Below are 22,557 nucleotides of genomic sequence, written 5' to 3' on the forward strand. Positions count from 1 at the left end.
GGGCTGTCCTGGGTGCTGCCCTCATCCAATTATCCTGCTGCTGTTGCTATTCATGTCCAATATTTGTTGCCTTTTCTGTTCTGCTGCAGCTTGGACCTCTGGCTGAGTGGCTGCTGGTGGCTTATTTGCAATGACAGCAACTGTAGCATCAAGGTTTGTATCTGCCATTGTGTTGGTCCTGCGCCATTGCTTGATCATTCAAAGCAGAGGCCTTCCGCTCTATTATTGAGTGTTTCCTCCCTCTTAGGCATTGTCAAGAGTTTGTATATCAGTGGCAGGGTTACGTTAGGCAAAGAGCGAACTTTAGTTCCATGTGTGGGTTAGTGCACTAATGTATCAGCCTCCTGCTTTGGTCAGTCTCAATCTGCTTAGTCCAGCAGGACAGTGATTCAGCCCTTATCGCCTGAGTGTCTGTGATTGTCCTCTTCTGGACTATGAAGTGTTTAGTTTCTGTCCCTCTGGGGTGTAGAGGTTTCCCTTTATAGCTGGTGGGATTTTTCTGGACTTGGGCCTCATCCGGGCTGGGAGCCCCTTTTGGTATTTGAGTCTCCAAACCAACACACTACACTGATTCTCATTCCTAGCCCTTAAACCAGGCAGGCAGAATCAATACACAGTTCTCCCCACTGAGCTTCTTCCTACTTTTTTTGGTACTGTGGGCTTCTTATGCCTATGTTTCTGATCATCCTTTCTTTGTGGGATTGTCTCTGGGTAATTTCTCACCAGTTTGCTGGAATGATTTTTCTTCTTTAGCCTGTTTGCTCCTCAGGCAGCCACCCAATCCCTTTGCATCTCTGGTCTTTTATTCTCCCAGCTGCTGTGAGGCTGTCAATCAGAGCTGCTTGGGAGTTGCTGCATTACCTCTGGTTACCAGGCCAGCAAGGGGGTTATGTAAACCTCAAGACAGGCACTATTAAGTGGCAAAATTCTTGACAATTTCACTATTATGCACGTGGTTTGGCACAGAAATAGTAAAACAGAACAGTGTCCTGCTAATTTAACAGTCTAACTCTCCACAGAGTCAGAATGACAACACTGCATTAATTTATAATGGATTCACATAGTTATTTTCACATCCATAAGGGTTATAGTATTTTTCTTAATTTGAGGGGCAGTTAGACTTCACTGATTTTTACTGCAACAGTTCTATCACAACCCAGATTTCAGGGGAAGAACCATATTCACCTGTGATGGGTGAGAAAGTGGACTTTTAACCTATGAAACATCACTGATACTAGGCAACAAAAAGAAAAAAGGCTGAGGATAACGAACAAGTTGTTGGGGGGTGGGGGGATTCTTAATATTCTTGGATCAAATTCAGCTCTGGAGAAACTCCACTGACCTCAGTGAAACTGTATCTGTTTACACAAGATCTGAACATGGCCCACTGTTCTCTATTGGGTCATGCTGAATTTTAAGATGCGTGCAAATGATCCAATATGAGCACAAAGGGCTCATTCTATATCAAAAGCAAAACAATCCCCAGTGACTTCAGTGAGAGGCCAAGAGAGTAAAAGCAGAGTCCTAAAATTATGCTGCTTTAAATTGTGGGTGCCATTAAAAGCTCATTATTTACTACCACCTAGGTATTGGCAATAAGGATAATAAGTTACTTGTAAAAGAGGAGAATCCACAATACCACAATCCCTCAGGAATGGAAAAGGTTGAGTTTTTAATGGCACTTACTGCACAAAACTTATCACATTAATGTTATCACTCATTGTTTCCTAAATCAATAATGTACACTAAGAAAGTGGTTTTCAAAGCATGGGATGCGACCCAGTCCTGGGTCACAGAGGGTATGTCTAGACTGCATCCCTCTGTCGGCAGAGCGATGTAGATTAGGCAGGTCGACATTGCAAATGAAGCAGGGATTTAAATATCCCGTGCTTAATTTGCATAAAAATGGCCAACGTTTTTGCCGACTCAGCACTTTGTCAGCAAAACGCAGCAGTCTAGAGGGGGATCTGTTGAGAAAGAAAGCCTTTTTCGACAGATCCCTTATGCCTCCTGGCAGGGGCAGATGACTGTTTTGCGGGGCCCCGGGCATCATAACTCTGCGGGGCCCCCCCTTTGCCACGGCGCATGCGCCGTGACGCCACAGCGCATGCGCGGGGCTTTTTTAAGCGCAGAGCCCAGGGCGGCCGCCCCGTTCACCGTGCCCTATATCCACCCCTGCCTCCTGCGTATGAGGAAAAAAAGTTTGAAAATAACTGCAAAAAGAAATAGTGAACAACTCCTAAGTTTGTATAAGAGGAGATAAATATGTCTGGCCAAAATGAGGATCCTCTTTTAAAAGGTCACATTTTTAAGATTAATATCACTACAGAGTTAACAGGCAATGTGACATTTCCCACTTTATAATTTGCAACTGTTGTTGTAAGAGGCAAAGATGGTAATCTAAAACCTGATTTAGGAGTAGGCAGCAGAGATAAACACAGTCTTTTCTGTAGGGGTAGCACAGGCAGCAAACATGTAACATTCTCAAGATACATTTTGACAATCAGATAAGAAACCAAGAAGAGAAGTTCCCCCCTCCTTTTATGCATACAAAAAATAGCTACATGTAATAATAATTTTAAAATGGTGTCAATAAGAGTTATGTATGTTGCCTGTTGAAGGGCACAATAATTTAGAAATCTGAAGCCAAGTTCTTTTACAAAGCAGTAGGTCAGATGTTCAGAACCCACAACTGGGGCCAGATTTGGAAAACTCCCATTTAAGCACCTACATAAAGCCAGTTTTCCAAAAACATTCAGGATACAGCATCTTGGCTTCCAGATTAATGTTTATGGCCAGGTTTTATAGCACTGAACTCCTTTGAAAATGTGGGCTTGATTGCGAAGCGCTGAAAATCTTGTGAAAATCTTGCCCAGGGTAGTTAGTCTTCATTAGGTATAAATTACCAGATTAATGACTCACAACTCTTCAACTCTTAATCTCACACACTATCCTTCATCAAAATATGAGTACAGGTTGAAGAATATTCAGATAAATGTATTCAAAATTGGCAGGGCTTAATGAGATCCATCCTAAGATAGTTAAAGAACTCACTGAAGCAATCTCAGAACCATTAGTAATTATCTCAAAAAATCCTAAAGAACAGGATGACGTCCCAGAGGGCTGGACAAGGGCAAACATAGGACCTATCTTTAAAAAGAGGAACAAAGAGGATTTGGGGATTACAGAACAGTCAACCTAACTTTGATACTTGGAAAGACACCTGAACAAATTATTAAACAGTCACTTTATAAGCACCTAGAGCATAACAGGGTTACAAGAAATAGCCAAAATGTATTTGTCAAGAACAAATCATGTCAAACCAATCTCATTTCTGTCTTTGTCAGAATCACTGGTCTAATGGAGACAAGATATAGCTTGATATTAGTGAAGCTTTTGACACAGTCCTACATGACCCTCTCATAAGAAAACTAGTTAAATGTTATCATATTACTATTGGGTGGGTGGCCAATAGAAGATGTGGACTTACAAGGAAAGGTTAAAACAACTGTGCCTATGTAGTCTTGAGAATGGTAACAGTCTTCAAATATATTAAGGGTTGTTACAAAGAGGATTGTGATCAATTGTTCTTCATGTCCACTGAAGGTAGGACACGAAGTAATGGCATCAATCTTCAGCAAAGGAGATTTAAAGATTATGTAATACCAAAAACTTTCAAGCTATAAGGATAGTTACGCTCTGACATGGTCTTCTAAGGGAAGCTGAAGAATCCCCATTTCTGGAGGTTTTTTATGAACAGGTTGAACACGCACCTGTCATAGATAGTCTGATTTTACTTGATTCTGCTTTTGTGCAGGGGACTGGACATGATGAATTCTAGAGGTCCCTCCCAACCCTCTATTCCTAGGATTGAAGTGAATATAGCCCTATGGAAAATAATTGGATTCTTCTTTTTAATAATGATTGATCATGAGTAGGAGTCCAGAACCCTGGACAAGAACGGTCCTTAAGTGCTTTCAATATGCGATCTAGATTTGTAACTTTTTTATGCTTGATGGCTGAAATATAGATCTGTGAAAAAGTGACAAGTAAGTGTATAAATTACTGTGCAAATGATAAAAATATAATTTTCTAGATTCTAGATATATACATTTAATTCTGTAAATAAGCTAATACTTTGTTTAAAATACTGTCAGTTGAAAACTAAAATATTCTGTTTTTTTTTTAAAATCAGTATTAGAAAAAATTGGAAGAGGTGGCAGGGGAAGTCATCATCATCATCCCTGGGAATAGAAATCAGAGTATGTTTTGATGAGGGTTGGCAGGAGGGTGGTGTGTTGACAGGAGAGGGTGCAGTTGGGTAGGCACAGGGGAAAAGGCTCTTAAGGGAACAGATGTGTATTTTGGGGCAGCAGAAAAAAAGGGAAGAAAGAGAAGGATTATAAAGGAGCAAGAGGTGTGTGGTAGTGGGGCAGAATAATGAAGAGATGTCAGAGTAGAACCAGGATTTTTGTGCATTGGAGAAAGGGCATTCATTAGGGATATGGGTGTGGCAAATTTACTGGAGATATGTTTGGGATTGTACTGGGAGTATGTTGGAGTGGATAGAGGGGTGTACTGGGGTGCAGGAGAGCATTGGTAATGGGTTGGGGGTGGATGGAAAGATAAATGTACTGGAACTGTGTCGGAGTTCACAGAAGGAAGTATGAACTGGTTTGGTGGAGTATACTAAGAGTGTATTGAGGTGGACAGAGGTATGCATATTGGATGTATGCTGGGGTGGATGGAGAAGTGCAGAAGGATGTGGCTGTATTAGCAATGTGGGGTGGAAGGAGAGGTGTATAGGAAAGGAAGAGTGCATAGGGAATGTGTTGTGTTGGATAGCGTGTGTATTGGGACAGGGTATTGGGAGTGTGTTGAGGTAGGTGGAGGAGTATACTGGGACAGCTGGAGAGCTGTAACTGTGGGTGTGCTGGAGTGGATGGAGGAGTATATGGGGGCTTGCTGGGGGAGCATTGGAGTGCGCTGGGGTGGTGTAGGGGGTGAGCATTGCTGGGGGGTCATTTGAGTGTGCTGGGGTGGAGGGAGGGTGACTAGGGACTGTGCTAGGGGGTGCATGGAGAGAAGTGTGATAGAAGCTGGGGGAGTACTGGGAGTGCGAGGGGTGTGATGCGAAGGGAGGGAGAGAGGATACCGGAGAGCACAGCGGGCTCCTGCCCAGCTTCCGGGGCTGGCAGCGACAGAAGTGCCTGCTGCGGGGCAAAGGGGCTGGCAGCCCAGCCCAGCCCAGAGCCCCCGGCAGTAGGTCCCGGCCAGCCCCGCAGCGGCGCGGCAGCAGGTGTGCGGGGAGTGGGGGAGGCGGGCTCACCAGCAGCCAGAGCAGAAGGAGGCCCCCACGGGGCACTGGCCGGGGCTCCGCTGGGCGCCACATGGTTCCGATGGGGCTCAGGCGCCGGCTGCTCCCATGGGCGACGCGGGGCCGGCACGCGGCGGGTCGAGGCCCAGAGCGGCACTTGCTGCTGCAGGTCGGTGCCGGCTCAGGGCAGCCAGAGCGCGCGGCCGCCGGGGGAATCCGGCCACGGGGACTAGGCAGATCCTGCTTCCTGGAGCTCAGCCGCTGCGGGGGGAGGAGGCTCCGCCCGGGCGGGGCTGGAGTCTCGCTGAGCAGGTGCAGCACGAAAGGATGAGCCGAGCTGGGGACGCCAGGCGCACCTGCTCCTCCTTTGTTCCCTCCCTCAGTCTCGTTGACCTTCCCCTGGGTGTAACGGTGTGGAGGGGGACAACCCGCTCGTTTTGCTCGCCCCTAGAGCTATTTATCTGAGTCTGTGGATGCTGCTGGGACTGCCCAGCACTGCCTGACACGCTGGCCTGTGTATAGTGTGAATTGTGTGTATTGTTTCTCCTCCAACTGCCGCTCTCGGGATGGGGGAGTGGGAGAAAGGGAGAGAATTAAAAATACCTTAGTTTGCAGGTGCTCTGAGCCTCTGATAGAAGGGCTCATGCATTTACATGGACCAAGAGTTACAATGATTTGTGCTAACACATCACAGAAATCTCAGAGGGGTAGCCCTGCTAGTGTGTAACATTACAGAAGAGCTATTAATTCTCATACTTCAGGATTTAAAGTTTAACCAATTGCTGTTAGAGCCCACGATGGGACCTACGTGAAACAGATTATTTCAAAGCTGTTGCCGTGGGAGTTCTTGCATTTCGTTCTGAAGCCTTTGGTCCCGATGTAGATACACACCCCGGCCTCTGTCAGATACTGGATTAGCTGAACCTGGGAGCTTGATCCATCTAACAGTTCCCATAATCTTATGCCTGTCTTTAGGTTTCCTGGATTTTTTTGCCTTAATAGACTTCCCATGATGACTTCCTCAGGAAGCCATCAGTCAAATAGGAATGCCAGTAAAGAGCTCTGAGAACATTTGTCACATCTCTAGAAAAGTGCACCTTGTAATTGTATTAGTTATTAATAATAACCTCAGAATTATAGAAATTACAATAAAAAGACATTGCATGGTCTGAAATCCTTGGTACATGTTATTACTATTATATTATCTGCATTATGCTAGAGCCTATAGGAAGTTAGGAACTGTCCACACACATAGGAAGGCATAGTAGCTACCATGAACAACTCACATAAATTGTACTATTTACTTATACTTTCAAACTTAAACATATGGCATGACTGTGCCAATTTAATAATAGAGATAAAATTATTGTTTAATATATGTTCCTGAAACATTGTAATTAAGAGCTGCATTAGATGATGAAGTTCAATATTATCTGTCATTTATGTACACCCATAGAAAGACTTGTAGGCTTCCTGCCCTCCCGGGACTAAGGCCTTGGTCCTAATCAATATGCTTTGACAGATCTCTTACAGATATGTGGAGCCCTTAATGCAGGTGGTATGTAGGGCTACACGAGGTTCCTTTACTCTCTGTTGAATTTTAGCCTTACAGGATATGACCCTTATTCTGCTCCCCATCAAATTCCCACCAGCTTCATTACCAACAGGATTTGGCAAATACTACTTCCCAACATCTGAAGTATTGTACTATGTACAAGTTCTGTCATTGAAAACACTTGTATCTGTCTGGAAAGGACACAGCCTTTAGGTTGACAAATATGCCGTCTTCTCATACTACAAATACTAGTCCTTTTTAATATCCAAAACTGAAAATTTAGTGTATACCATTATTTTCCATTTTTATGATGCAAAATAAAAGCCTGAAAAGTTTTGGGTTTATTTTTCCTTCTAAGAGCATTGGAAAACCTACTTTTTACATTAAAGATTCAGATTGTGTCCAATGTGCTTATCCTAAAATTGTAGATTTATGAGTCACCATTCAAGTGAAAGTTGATTAAAGGGACAATGACTTTTATTATTCAGTTTTTGAAATATATACAACTCTAACACCTTATCACGCAGGGCAGAAAAAGCTGTAAAATATTGAACATTATCTTGCCTTCTGTTAAAAACTAAGAAATCTCTTATCCTTATCTGGTATGTCCAAGAAGACCTCCAGCAAAACCAGCAAAGACTGACAACCTTAATTGATATTTGTTATACATATAAAAAAGCAGAACATAACCTTTTCTCAAATAAATCTTCCTGGCAGAAAATGATTGATAGTGCTCTTACAAGTAATTTCTTTCTTTGCACAGGTTACATTCAAAGTACCCAAGGAACTGGATTCCGGGACAAGCAGTATCGGGCTGGTTATCTGCAAAAAAGCCACTTTGGCATCTTTGGAGAGATAAAAATGTAATACAAAGCTCACGAACTTAGTTTGCTTGTTCTACTGTGTCTGAAGGCACAGGCACGGTGATGGTGGAACTACGAAAAGATTGGAGTCAGAATGTATGAGTGGTTTCCATGGGGTATATTATCATTCACGTCACGGGCTGTCAAATGGTGTTGAACAGCTGTTCTATTGCGCTCAGCTGACTGCACCCCTCTCCCCCCCAGTTCCTGTCTGTCTGTCTGTGCATCCGACGGGGCTTCTGCACCAGCCCCATCGCTACCGCTGGAGTGCAAAGCCCGGCGCACGTCGCGGCCTTGGAGACGCGTGAGGTCCCCGCTGCTGCCATAGCCCCGCCAAGGAGCCCCCATCCCGGCACAGGCCGCACTGAAGCGAGGTGACGAGCCCCGCCCCCCGGAGCTCGCAGCCCGCCTCTACGACGCAGCGGGGGACGCGCCCCGAGGCGCCTGCAGAAGTGGGGGGCGGGGCTGCCACAGCGAGGAAGCGGGAGACTTCGGGAAGGGGCGGGGCTTAGCTTCTCAGTGGCGCCTGCACTTGCCCCGGAAGCGGAAGCGGGTAAACTGCAGTCGAAGGTGAGAGGTCAGAGGGTGGAGGTCTGCCCCTCGCCTTGCCTAGCTATGGGGCGACACTCCCGCACGCTGCTCATCTTCGGCGGGTTCGTGGCCGTAGTGGGGGCGGCGTTTTACCCCATCTACTTCCGGCCGCTGCGGCAGGTGGACCAATATAGTGAGTACGGCCCCGCCGAGCCTGGCGTGAGCCCCGCGCCGCTCTCCGCGCAGCGCTTCCGCCGGGCTGCGCCCCTCACCCTCGCTCCAGGTGCCCAGCTCCCTGTCCCCGCCCTCCCGGGCGTGCCACGGGCCCCAGGGAGCAGCCTCCCCATGGTGTATCCGCCACCGAGCTCCCCTCCCTGTGTAATCCCTGGGCCTCGCCCTCACGCCCCCTCTCTGTGCTGCTCCCTGCCCTGCAGACAGCGCTTCGTTTGCTCAGTGATTCCTCCCTGACTCGCCTAGTCATTACTTGGGTACAAAGGGGTAACCAGTAAACCAGCCTCCTGCCCGCGCCGGTTAACCAGGTACCTTTTAAACGGGATTTTACATCCTTAAAAACAACGAATAGTCTGATAGCATTTTAAAGACGAACGAAACATGTAGATGGTATTGTGAGCTTTAATGGGTGCAACCCTGTTCTTCATCTGACTATACTTATGGGCCAGAGATTCATCTTCTGGTGTTTGGTTTAGAGGGACTACTAAAGACCTGCTCAATTAAATTATGAGGGCACTGTCCGGTCACCACTGCTACTCCTTGATTCACGAGGAGTAAGGGAAGTTGACGGGAGCATTTGCTCCCGTTGACTTCCTGCTATGGAGATAGCTCGGCTTAAGGTACATCGACTCCAGCTCCATTATTTATGTTGCTGTAATTGTATTTATGTAGTTGTAATTAAGCCAGCCTTCCAAGTGTAATATAGATCTGGTTTTAGCACTAGGGATGTTGAAAATCGTGTAATAAGATAGCTGCGTAACTTCTGAAAATCTCAGTGGTTACATGGTTACACCTGCTGTGGACTCTGCAATGTAAAGCTTAGCTTTATACTGGAGGGCCCACAGCAAAGCCTCCCCAGGTCTGGCTCCTGGGGAGGTGTGGGGGCTTTGCTGTGGCACCGAATCTTTCTCCCCAGGATCAGAGTGGGTAGCCCTTGCCGGCCTGGCTTCTGGAGAGGAGACTTTGCTGCCTTTTCACAGCAAAGCTGCCTCCCTGGAGAACTGAGCGCAACTGACACCAATAAGAATCCATTTATCAATTAAATGGCTAACTGGGTACACTTTAACATCCCTACTTGTATCACTAATCCTAGCATCATCACCCCCAAATAATTCTCTCCATGCTGCATACTGAAGTGGTTGATGTGACTTCAATAAAGCTTTTGATATTGTCTCTCATGGCCTTCTCATAAAAAAACTAGAGACATACAGCTTATATGGAGTTACTATGTAAGGTGGGTGAAAAACTGGCTGGAAAACCATTCCCAGAGAATAGTTATTGGTGGAGTGATGTTGGAAGGCCATAACGAGTAGGATCCCACAGGAATCAGGTGTAAGACTGGTTCTGTACATTACCTTTATCCATTGTATAGATAATGGCATAGTGAGTACACTTGTAAAATTTGCAGATGATACCAAGTTGGGAGGACTTTGAGAAATAGGATTAAAATTCAAAATTATCTGGACAAATTGAAGAAATGGTCTGAAATAAATAGGATGAAATTCAATAAGGACAAATACAAAGTTCTCTACTTAGGAAGGAAGAATCAGTTGCGCACATACAAAATGGGAAATGATTACCTAGGAAGGAGTAGTGTAGAAAGGTATCTGGGGGTCATAGTGGACCACAAGATATGTATAAATCAACAGTGTGACACTGTTTGTTGCAATAAAAATAAATATATATATTTCTGAGATGTATTAATAAGAATGTTTTCAACAAGACGTGAGAAGTAATTCTTCCACTCTACTCTGTGCTGCTTAGGTTTCAAGTGCTCAGTTCTGAGCACCACATTTGAGGAGAGATGTGGAAAATTGGAGAAAGTTCAGAGAAGAGCAAACAAAAATGATTAAAGGTCTAGAAAACATGACCTATGAGCAAAGATTGGAAAAAATTGGGTTTATTTTGTCTGTAAAAGAAAAGACGTGAGAGAGCATTATAAGCGTTTTCAACAACATAAGTTGTTACAGAGAGAGGGGGAGAAAAATAGTTCTGCTTAATCTCTGAGAGAAGGACAAAAAGCAATGGGCTTAAATTGCATCAAGGAAGGTGTATGTTGGACGTTACGAAAAACTTCCTGTTAGGGTAGTTAACCACTGAGACCAATTGCCTAGGGAGTTGTGGAATATCCATTATTGGAGATTTTTAAGAGCAGGTTGGACAAACACCTAATGGTCTAGATTTGGGTGGGGAAACTTTTGGGTTTAGGGGGCTGCTGATCCACAGAATAATCAGTTGGGGGCAAAAACAAAACAAAAAAAAAACCCCTCACTCACCTGATCCCTGACTGAGAAGGGGAAAAGGCACTCCCCACATTCCTCTTGCAAATCAGAGCCTAAGACCCAGAAGGGCCCAGGCTATTAGATTTTATGTGCTCCAGTCCTGTGGTGAGATAGTGGGGGAGCAAGCTGCGGGCTGGCCTGAGGCTCTCCACCCCATTCTAAATAATATTTAGTCCTACCATGAGTGCAGGAGAACTGTACTAGATGATATCTTAAGGTCCTTTCCATTTCTATGATTCTACGTATGGTCTCTTGGAATTACTGTTGTTTAAGACATTTTACTTGAGCAGTAGAATGGTGATTTAAAAAAAAATCTTTTATATTGTAAACTGTAGTGTGATTGTGGGTTTCATATCTATAACACTTGCTAGTTTGCTTGCTAGAGAGCCTCCCATGGTGTCTGGAATATACATATATAGACACAGAGAGCAACAAACTTACTAGAAACAAGCTAGTACAGGTTGAACCTCTCTAGTCCAGAATAAGGATGTTAAATGCGATTATTTGGCTAATCATATAGTCAATACAATTTGTCAATAAACACTTCTGCAGAGCCGCAGCAGGGGTAGCTCCAGAGGAGCTGACTCAAGCCAGGACTGAGCAGTCCTAGCTCATGCCCACTCCAGAGCCACCTGTGCTATGGCTCTTCATTTTAAATGCTGGGCTCTTACTACATTTAAAATACAGAAGTGCAGCAATCAGCATGAGCTGGAACTGCTCAGTCCTGGCTTGCGCTGAGTCCAGCAGTCCCTGAGTGCAGTGGACAGTACTGTCCACCGCAAACAGGGGCTGGTACCAGAACAACCTTTGTTTGTGCTGGCCAGGTCTGGCTGTGGGCAGACGCTGCTCAGGCAGCAGTCCCTGTTCGTGACCAGCCCTGGCTGCCACCAATGGGCTGGTGCCAGAACAGCCTCTGTTTGCAGTAACCAGCACTAGCTGCTGTGAACAGAGAGTGCTCCAGCACCAGCCCCTGGTCCTGGCCAGCGTGAATAGGGGTTGCCTGGTGGCAACAGCCCCATCTGCAGAGGGCGGGGGCAGCTCCTCTCTGGGACCCCTGTGGACAGCTTCATCCCCTATCTTCCTCCCCTCCCCCCCACTGCCTCTGATGGGGGAGGGAGGGCAGATGGCACCCTGGAGACGGTGCTGGAGGAACTGGCTTTTAAGCTGCCTTCCCCCAGCACCAATTCCTGCCCCCCCTTGCTGCTTTTCATAGAGGCAGCAGGGGGGAGGGAGGAGAGGAGAGGAGGGCACCAGAGAGCATGGAGCAAGCGGGGACTGCTTGAGTCCCTGCTCATCCTGTGTTCCCTGCAGTACTTCTGCTTTTGAAATGTGAAGCGCCTGTAGTAGGAACCGGTGCTAGCAGGAACTGAAGCAGTCCCCACTCGCACCATTTCCCGCTGTGCCTCTGCCTCCCGCTGAGACGGCTTTAATTAGTCAACTAATCAAATAGTCACTGGAATTTCCATTGACTATTTGATTAATCAATAAGGGCACTTCTGCTTTGAAATGTAGCAAGAGTCCACTGGGCTGTTGCTACGTTTCAAAGGCGGAAGTGCCACCTGTTGTTCCACCTTTGAAATGTACAAGAGACCCAGCAGCGACTCTTGTATGTTTCAAAGATTGAAATGCTATATGGAGCCTGGCTGGAGAGGCAGCAAGGAAGGGGAGCAAGTAGTTGACTGGACTACCTAATAAGCCTATGATTATCAGGTAATCGACTGGTTGACTACTCCCTTACATCCCTACCTGTGAGGCATGAACATATCTTGAAATCTGTATTACTTTAAGCCCACACATCTCCCCAGGAACCAGTCCCGAGGAGGCTTTATTTAATCTGTATTATTTAAAAAAATCTTTTCTTCCTCCCCCTCAATTCTGAATAATATTGCAGTAGAAGTGAGTTTTAAGGAGTGATTTGAATGAGACAGAGGAGAGTATTTGAAGCTTGAGAGGTGCATAAAACTTCCCATAAGTATGCTACATAATCTTTATTTAATGTGAATTTAAGGGATAATTTAGTTACTATTTATGCTAACTCGAGTGACTAGAACATTGTAAGTATTTCCTTGAATGCTAGTCAAACTATATTATCTATCTTCTTTATTTTTTATAGTTAATTTTTTAGAATATGGTACTTTTCTAATGTACTGTTCCTTTGTCTCTTAAATCATTTTTAAACTTGCTGCTAAACTATTCTATAAACAATTTTTTAAAAAGCAATTTGTTTTAATGCATGACTTATCTAAGTCAAAAGTGTTCTGCTGTTGCAGAACCAGCAGGGGGAGCATAAACTAACTTTCAGTTGATTTCAGAGTTGATTGTTGTTTCAACATTCACAAAGAGCCATATAACAACTTAGATGAAAAAAAGTTGCAAAATATAGATCAAATTTAAGCACAGAAATTTTATATTAATTTTTAAGAAGGGACAACTAATAATGGACGACAAAGGATCTGATTGCTACATTTTACATTTCTGTTCTAACACAAATTTTATAGTGATTCATTGATTAAAAGAATTTTAAAATATTTATGAATCATAGAAGGGAAAGTGTAACATTAATTTCAGAGGGACCTTCATTTTATTTCAGTTTAAATGTCATGCTGATTGGTAAGAACCTATGATCTGTTTGAGAATCTGCATTTACTCAGACTGAAGCTTCCCATAAAGATACATTTTCTGTTCTAGCGGTGAGGAGTCCTGTGGCACCTTATAGACTAACTGAAGTGTAGGAGCATAAGCTTTCGTGGGCAAAGACCCACTTCGTCAGATGCATGCATCTTTGCCCACGAAAGCTTATGCTCCTACACTTCAGTTAGTCTATAAGGTGCCACAGGACTCCTCGCCGCTTTTGCAGATTCAGGCTAACACGGCTACCCCTCTGATATTTTCTGTTCTATTTCCTATCAAAAACTGATCATTTTTCTCTATATCCTGTTCCTTTTTACATTGCAGTTTTAAATATAAATTGCACACACAACATTATAAGGAACATGCTTAAGGTACAAAGTCAAGCATTCAAAAGTTCAGAAATGCTAGAATTAAGGTTGCCTGTTCAATGTTAATTCACTCCCCCTTGTCCATATACATTTTAATATAGTCCATCTCCCTGCTCCTCATGTGATGATCCTACTAATATTTCCACTTCTAGTCCCAGCCTGCTTCTCTTGCTCTTTAGCTTCTATTTTTAGTCTCTTTGGCCAACAGATGTCAGTCTCCTCTTCCCTGTCTGTCTCAGTTTCTCTCCCTCTCACTCTTCTGAGTGAGGGAGGGTGAAGCTGTGGCAGATACCAACAGAAATTTTCCATCCAGATATTTAAACGTTGAACATCATTACAAAGAGGTTCTTTCTATTGGGAAGTGCCTTAATTCTAGAATTTCTGAACTTTTGAATGCTTGACGTTGCACCTTAAACATGTCCCTTATGTTGTGTGTGCAGTTTATATTTAAAACTGCATTGTAAAGAGGAACAGGATATAGAGAAAAGTGATCAGTTTTTGATGGGGAAATAGAACAGAAACTTTAATGTGCAGTGCTACTATACTAGCCCAGTCTATAATAAGATACATTATAATATTATAAAACCACACTCCCATTTTGTAAAAATGACTATCCTGGGTCAGACTAGTGGTCCATCTAGCCCAGTATATTGCTTTCCATCAGTGACCAGTGCCAGATACTTCAGAGGGAATGCTGAGAACAGGCAATTATTGCATGATCCATCCCATTGTCCAGTCCAGCTTCTTGCATATGGATGTTTAGAAATACACGGAGCATGGAATTATATCCTGACCACTTGGACGAATAGCCATTAATGGACTATTCATAAAAATATTGGATTCTTTTTTGAACCCAGTTATACTTTTGTCCTTTTCAACAACCTATGGCAATGAGTTCCATAGGTTTACTGTGTGTTGTGTGAAGAAGTACAAGTACTTTCTTTTTGTTTTAATCTTTCTGCCCATTAATTTAATTGTGTGATTTCTAGTTATTGTTTTATGTTAAGGAATAAATAACACTTCCATATTCATTTTCTCCATACCATTCATGATTTTTTAGACCTTTATTAGATTTTCCTTTTATGATTCTCTTTTCTAATTTGGACAGTTCCAGTCTTTCTTTTAATCTCATCTCATATAGAAGTTGTTACATACTCCTAATTATGTTTGTTGCCCTTTTCTGTACCACTTAGAATTCTAACATCATTTTTTTAAATGGGGGGGAGGGCGCAGGGTGCCCAGATCTGCAGGCATTATTCAAGGTGTGGATGTACTGTGCATTTATATACTAACATTATGGTATTTTATATTTTATTATCTATCCCTTTTCTTGTGGTGTCTAACATTCTATTTGCTTTTTTGCCTAACATTGCACATTGAATAGATGTTTTCAGAGGACTGTCTATAATGACTCCAATATCACTCTTGAGTAATAACAAATAATTCAGATCCTACCATTTTGTGTGTATAATTGGGATTATTTTTTCCAATGTGCATTATCTTGCACTTATGAGTGTTGAATTTCATGTGCCATTTTGTTGCCTAGTTACTCCATTTAGTGAGATCCCTTTGTGGCACTTTGCAGTCAGCTTTGAACTATCTTGAGAAATTTTGTGTCACTTGCAAATTTTGCCACTTACTGTTCACCCCCTTTTCCAGATCACTAACGAATACATACAACAGCACAGATTTTTGGGGGGCCTTCTGTACCTCTCTACAGTATGAAAACTTACCATTTATTCCTAGATTTTATTTTATATCTTTTACTCAGTTACTGATCCATGAGAATACCTTCCCTCTTATCACATGACTGCTTACTTTACTTGATAGTTTTTGATTAGGGACCTTGTCAAAGGCTTTCTGAAATCTGAATGCATGGTACTGATTGGATCATCCTTGTCCACATGTTCGTTTGACTCTTCTCAAAGAATTCTAATAGATTAGTGAGGCATAATTTCCTTTTAAAAAAAACCATGTTGACTCTTTCTCAACATATTGACTTTGTCTCTGATACATGTTTGTTAATATAATTTCAACCACTTTCTTTGGTATCAAAGTTAGGCTTACTGGCCTGTAGTTGCCAGCATCATTTCTGAAGCTATATTAAAAAATCAGCATCCTGTTCTAGGTATATCACCATGTAGTCAACTATATGGTTAACTGATAAGCCTAGGTTTATCGGTTAATCTTGACAACTACACACATTTTCCTCTCTCTCCCTCGCTGCCTCTCTATCAGTGGCAGCAAATGGGGAGAAGCAGAAGCCAGTGCTGGGGGGAGCTGGCTTAAAAGCTGGTTTTCCCCCCCCCAGCACCGAGCTCCCCACTGACAGGCTGCTCTGTCTCTAGCCTGGGCCTGCCGTGGACAGGGGCTTCTGCTGGGAACCAGCCTCTGTCCGTAGCCATCTGGGGCAGCTTCATGGCAGTCTCCCCAGCATCCCTCCCCACAGAAGCCTCTGTCCGTGGGGAGCTTAGACCCCTTCCTTGCCCCCCCGCCCCCCGATACTGGTTGCTGTTGGGTATGAGCTTTTGTCTGCGGAGGGCCCAGGCTGCACCACGGTCAGAGGCTGCATCCTGAGAGGCAGAGCAGTCTCTGTCCAGAGGAAGTACAGATGCCCTGGGGACAGAGGCTGTTTCATGGCAGTCTTCCTGTCCGCTTTCACCCGCTGTTGCCTATGACAGAGGCAGCAGTGCAGGGGAGGCGGAAAGTGGCATCACAGAGCAGGTACTGGGGGGAATCGGCTTTTAAGAGCACTGGCTCCTGCTCCCCCTCCCCAGCTGGCTGCCTCTGACACCGAGGCAGCGGGGGGGGGGGGAGGAAAATACGTTTAGTTGACAAGATTAACCAATAAATCTAGGATTATCAGTTAATCCTACTGCATATTGACATCCCTAGTTGAGACTGAATCATAGAAACACAGGTACTCCTACCTTTACATTATCTCTTTTTGGTTTGGTTATAGTATCCAAAAAAGACTTGCTCTTATTGGTCTAAGATGCAATCTTTCATGTTGTATGATTATTATATTTTTGCTGGATAGACTGATGTTCACCAATGCATCAGACTATCACATGTTCTGATTCATAGCATTTTATTAGCTATTGTAAGAATATGTGCTGTTTCTTTTCTGTGTGATTTTACAGTTTGTTGTGTTTACTAGGGAAGGAACAGGCAATAAATCGATCTGGTATTGTTCAAGAGGATGTTCAGCCTCCAGGTATATCAGTTTGTATATTTCTGTTTTTATGGTATTTAATAAAACACTAATTGAAAAATATATTTTCAGCATTTAAGCATATTTTAAAAGCAAGTATGTTAAAATAATTTGCCCATTTAATTATTCAGTGTTTTTCTTTTTTTAAAGGATTGTAATATGTAATTTTAGTACTAACCACTTTCTCAGGCATCTTCATTGCACAGAAACTATACCTATTAGAATAATTTGGTTTTGAAATTGCAACCTCTTTGTGTGAAGATTTCTGCCACTTTTAAACCAGTGTCAGAATATCCATGCAGAGGGGTTGTACAGATTAAACTATCGATTTTTAAACTAATTAAAATGAATTTAGTTTCTGTGTGGACTTTACTTTACTATAAAAACGTACATTTGCGCACTCCATTGCTGAATAGATGCTCTCACCATGGAACTATGTAGTACTGAGTGTTTCCATTATCAGAAATATTTAATTAATAAGTACTGTTATAATTTCCATCTAGTTTCTCTGTCTTACTATGCCAGTAAAAAAGACTTGCTGATAGATAAAGAAAATGTGATTGCAATGGGAGGACTAGTTTTAAGGTACTAGCTATTCAAGGTTGGCAATTTGTTCTTGTAGACAACGGGCTATTTGTGTATCTGAAATAGCCCATATCTATTAAGATGTATTACAGCATTATTTGTTGGATTAGGGATGTTAAAATTCATGTGTTCAAGTAAACATGTAACCACTGAAAAAAATTGAAGTGTCACACATTTAAATACTGTGTGGGAGGGGTCAGCTCCTGCTTTCCTCCTGTGCTGCTGCTGCTTCTGAAATAGAGGCAGTAGCGCAGCGGAGGGAGGTGGCTCCATGGGAGCAGGTACCCTTGAGGACCTGGTAAGTGATGAGCCCCGGCTGCATGTAACTGTGCACGGTAACAGATGAGCCAAGGCCACACTTCAAATAAGATGTTGAAAACTTGATTGTTTCAGAAAAGAACTATAAGAATGATTTGTGGCTTGGAAGACTTGCTTTATAGATTGAAACTAAAGCTCAGTCTGTTTATCCAAAAAGTTAGGCAGTGACTGGATCTCATTTAGGTCTACAAGTAAATAAAGTGATATTAGTACCACCTCTAATATCATCAATTCACAGACACTTACCTTCCTTCCTCCCCCCTCCCCCGCATCCCCTTCCTGTTCCGAAATGTGATTTGTCCTTTTCATATGTGTTCATTTTTTTTAAAGTGTATCCTTTGGTATATATGGTTGTGACTATTTTCTTCCACTATTTGATCTGAGGAAGTGGGTCTGGCCCACGAAAGCTCATCACCTAATAAACCATCTTGTTAGTCTTTAAAGTGCTACATAGTCCTGTATTTTGCTTCATGTCTGATAATAGCTCTGTAACCTAGCAGAAAAAGACATCATAGATGGAAGCTAGATAAATTCAGACTAGAAATAAGGTGCAGCTTTTTAACCCTGAGGCTGTATCTACACGAGCCTCTTTCATAAGAGGAAATGCAAATGGAGTGCTCATTTTCGTATGTTGCACTCTCATTTGCATTTCCTCCTTGGATCCCTTTTGCACAAGAGGAATCCGAGGAGGAAATGCAAATGAGAGTGTGGCATATGCAAATGAGCGCTCTATTTGCATTTCCTCTTGTGGAAGAGGCTCGTAGTGTAGATGTAGTGTGAAAGTAATTAACCATGGGAACAAGTTGCCTGGATTCTCCATTGCTTGAATTCTTTAAATCAGGACAGGATGTCTGTCTTAATGATATGCTATAGCTCCATGATGTCCAACCAGTTCTGAAGCAGTAGCCACTATACGGAACTAGCCACATTCAGCTGGCCAAATAGCCATATTATTCAGTCCAGTTAGCTACATGTGGCTAGCATGTTGGATACCACTGCTATAACTCAAATAGAAGCTATGGATTTGATTCAGAAATTATTGTGTGTAGCTCTTTGACCTCTCATGCAGGAGGTCAGACAATAATTATAATGATCTATTTATTCTGACCTATATAAAACCTATAAATTCTTGATGGTGTTTTTCTTTCTTTCTTTTCTTGATTTGTAGGGTTAAAAGTGTGGTCTGATCCATTTGGAAGGAAATAACATTGTGTACATCACAAGTTGTGCTTGAAGATGCATATGTTCGAAACAACTGTTTTGATTCATATACTAATGAGTGTATTGTTTAGGTGTTGCTGGAGATGGATTCTCAGTCTCAATATGGTCCTTGGGTAGGAACTTCAGTGAATGTTGCTGATTCTGAAGATTAATACTAAATTTTTCTTTAGAGTTCAGTACGTAGTGGAACAAAATGGACTGACTGTGAGATGACTGAATGATCTTTGAGTTTAGCGCTAAACACTTCTTCATATGTTAGAGGGAAGAGAGGAGTACTTTATTACTAGACTTAATGTGTAGCCACTTATAAGTATTAGCAGAATACATTATGCAGATCATTGTACCTTACTGCACCGTTTGTCTACTTCTTTTTGAATTTATACATACAGGTTGAACCTCTAAAATCTGGAATTTTCTGGTCCGGCACTTCTGTGGTCCGGCAGGATATTGCTAGACCAGAGAGCCCCAGCTGTCCAGGTTTAGGGCCTGAGCTGGTAGTGAGGAATTCAGCCCCAGCAACAAGGGGTCTGGTGTGAAGGGGAGCACAACTGGGGGTGGTGGCGGGGAAGTGGCCCAATTACCAGGGCCGGCACCTGAGAGTTCAGTCCCAACTGGTGAGGACCAGCAGTAAAATCCTGGCTGAGGCCAGCTGGGTCGGGAGGGCAGCTCTGGCTGGGTTGGGGTAGCGGGACTGGCAGGGAGCAGGGCCGAAAGCCGGGAGGAGACACTTGACCTCGCTGGTCTTGCAAGCTCTGTGGTTTGGAACTGTTCAGGTTCCAAGAGTGCTGGACCTGGGAGGTCCCACCTGTACAGATGAAATGAAAGACATAATATATGCAGGAGGGATGAACGATGCAGAAAGAATGTAATGTGATATAATTGTAAATCTGTAAACAATATTAAAATCATGTTTTTATTTAAACTAGTGTGCATTTTCTCCATTTCATTATGTTTATTTTGTAAACAGGAATTGGGAGTGACTGTGTCAGTGGGAGTAGAGGTGTCTTATAAGGTCTTTCTGTAAAGTCACTTTTTTACAATGAATGTAATTAAGCACTACAACAGTTTGACAATACATGTGGCTGATTCCCCATCAATAGATTTTAAAAAAATACACAATTTTGATAGGATGTGCTATAATTCAGCCATGTATCTCTTGGCTTGATACCGGAATTACTGGGTGAAATTCTGTGGTATCTTGCGCAGAAGGTTTCCTCTGGCTTTACAGTATATTAATCTATAAATTTCAGTCATATTTGATGTTACTGTAACAACTTTCTTCTTGAAGGGGGAATAGCATAAGGATGAACAATGCGGTTAGGCACTAGAACAGGAGGGGGGCTCGTTCTACCTCATATGAAAGTAATATTGATCTTTTGAGAGAAATCATACCTATCAACATAGCTATATGTATGTTTCATACCTTTAATCACACACAGAATAAATATGTACATTTAAAGATGGCTGGAGGCACTGTAGAACAAAATATTTGGAAGCAATTTCTAAAGGAAAGCATCAGTGTTCCCTGTTAAGTGAGTGTTTGTGTGGGTGCTCAGGAGAGATTTAGATGCTGCCCAGTGACTAGCAGAGTGCCCACAGTTTTTTGTTTTTTACTGGTGGTGCACATACACATGCTTTTGTACACATAAAATTATTCCACACATGGATGGAAAAGATTAGAGAGAACATTGGACAGCATTTCTTCTACAAGTACTGACATAAAAAACAGAGTAAACAATGTGCAATGTTTCCACCTCTGGTAGGTGGGTATAAATCATTAATCTTTACAGTATAAATGGTGTGTGGGGCAGAGAGTTCTGAAAAGCTTTGAAAGAGCTGATTGAATTGCATGTTCTGTAGTTGGTGAGACAAGGATTCTAGTCCTGGTTCTGCCACCATTCTTCTTGTTGGTGGGCAGTTCCTTTATGTTCTGATCAGACATGGAAATTCGTTAATTCAGATGCCAACACTTATCTGGGGCTAAGGTGTCTGTGCTAGCATATGCTGATTCAGAATCTGAGTCTCTTAGCTCTGTTCTCATGTGAAAATTGGTTAATGTTTAAAGCATTTTGAATATGAACAACATTACATATTAATTGATTTTTACTTTCAAGATCTTTTACACAGTTATTAATATCCTAAGAAAAAAATAACACAACTTCAATTCACATATAAGTTAACAAGCAGAATATACAAATAGGAAACAATGACTCTATTTAAGTTTACACTGATGTATATGGTCTTCATTTTCTTCTGGGATTAATTTCAGTGCACGCAGGTTGATTTGTGTGATCAACATACAGCATTCACCAACATCTTCTATGTTCAATATATTTCATATGCATACAATGCTTCTTTAAGAAAGAGCAAACATATCTCCTTCCAGGGTTTGCTGATACTTTTAAGTAGCCTCCAAAGGTAGATTACAGCAGCAGGTGTGTCTGCCTGTTAGCATCAGTTGCAAGGAACATTCTCCCTTCCTATTGCTGCTATGTGCAATTAAGTATTGTCTTTTTATCATGTAGTGTTGTATGTTGCTTGGTTTCTACCTTACAGTGCTTCTTGAATAGCGGAAATTAGCTGGGTGCTTGAGCTGGCAGTGCCTATCTTATCGGAAGGTCCTCAAACCTGGCATTTCATGGTACCTGGTTTCATTGAATTAGACCATCATGCAAAGCCCTTCTCTTCCCTGATTGTTTTCCTAAGGGTGGAGTTAGATGAATGGGAGACTATAGTGGACCAACTCTTTTCTGTTTAGAAAAGCAAAATTTTCTATATTTTCATTAGCTCTGGTACATACATCTCAAAACATTGGAAAATGCAGTAAGAAAATATTAATCTCAACCAAGCAATTCAATGAGCATTATACTAAGGCAGCTCTGGGGAGAGAGGAATTCATCTTGTATTTACAGCAAAGATAGCTTTGACTGTTTAGGCTACATTCTTCTCTTCTTCTGAATTGATCCTGTAAGATAACTGGAGAGAACATTTCACTAGAAATTCATTTTTTTTCCAGTTTTTTTTTAAATAGATCAAATTTACCTTCCTGATTATTTTAGACAGTCAATATATTTTTCTATAGTTGATGTAAAAACAGAAAATTTAACTTCAGACCCAGACTTATGGGACTAACATTTTGGATAGCATCTGAATTGAAACAATTGGCAGTGAAAAGTTGGTTCAGTAACATAATAGAAGTAAGTAGGTTTTTTTGTATATTAATGTTGGCTGTCTGGTTTTGAGCTACTTTGAAATAGACAAGGGGGATGACATAATATCCTTTATTTGGATCAACATTTGATCCAGTAAAATATATAACCTCACCCATTTTGTTTTAATAATCTGGGACCAACGGTGTTACAACTACACTGCATACTACTTTGAAACAGGTGGTTGAAACTTTCCATCCAGGTCATTTGGATGGCATGCAACAGACTTGAA

At 42.4% G+C, this 22,557-nt stretch overlaps 2 protein-coding genes across 2 annotated transcripts in view; one reads left to right on the forward strand and one right to left on the reverse strand.

The window, feature by feature from the left end:
• SEL1L3 (SEL1L family member 3) overlaps positions 1 to 5,687 on the reverse strand; it is a 66,776-nt gene extending 61,089 nt beyond the window's left edge. Inside the window, exon 1 of the mRNA XM_006138169.5 lies at positions 5,330 to 5,687. Within this exon, the coding sequence (XP_006138231.2) occupies positions 5,330 to 5,392 (63 nt within the window). The 5' untranslated portion in view covers positions 5,393 to 5,687. The remainder of the gene's footprint in view (positions 1 to 5,329) is intronic.
• Positions 5,688 to 8,278: 2,591 nt separating this feature from the next.
• SMIM20 (small integral membrane protein 20) lies at positions 8,279 to 20,038 on the forward strand. The gene is made up of 3 exons (XM_006138170.5): positions 8,279 to 8,459; positions 16,939 to 16,995; positions 19,064 to 20,038. The coding sequence occupies exons 1-3, from the start codon at positions 8,351 to 8,353 to the stop codon at positions 19,099 to 19,101; spliced, it is 204 nt and encodes a 67-aa protein (XP_006138232.1). The 5' UTR covers positions 8,279 to 8,350; the 3' UTR covers positions 19,102 to 20,038.
• The last annotated feature ends 2,519 nt before the right edge of the window (positions 20,039 to 22,557 follow it).

The sequence above is a fragment of the Pelodiscus sinensis genome, chromosome 4 (assembly GCF_052426305.1).
Source record: "Pelodiscus sinensis isolate ZL-2025 chromosome 4, ASM5242630v1, whole genome shotgun sequence".
In the NCBI taxonomy this organism is placed as follows: domain Eukaryota; kingdom Metazoa; phylum Chordata; order Testudines; family Trionychidae; genus Pelodiscus; species Pelodiscus sinensis.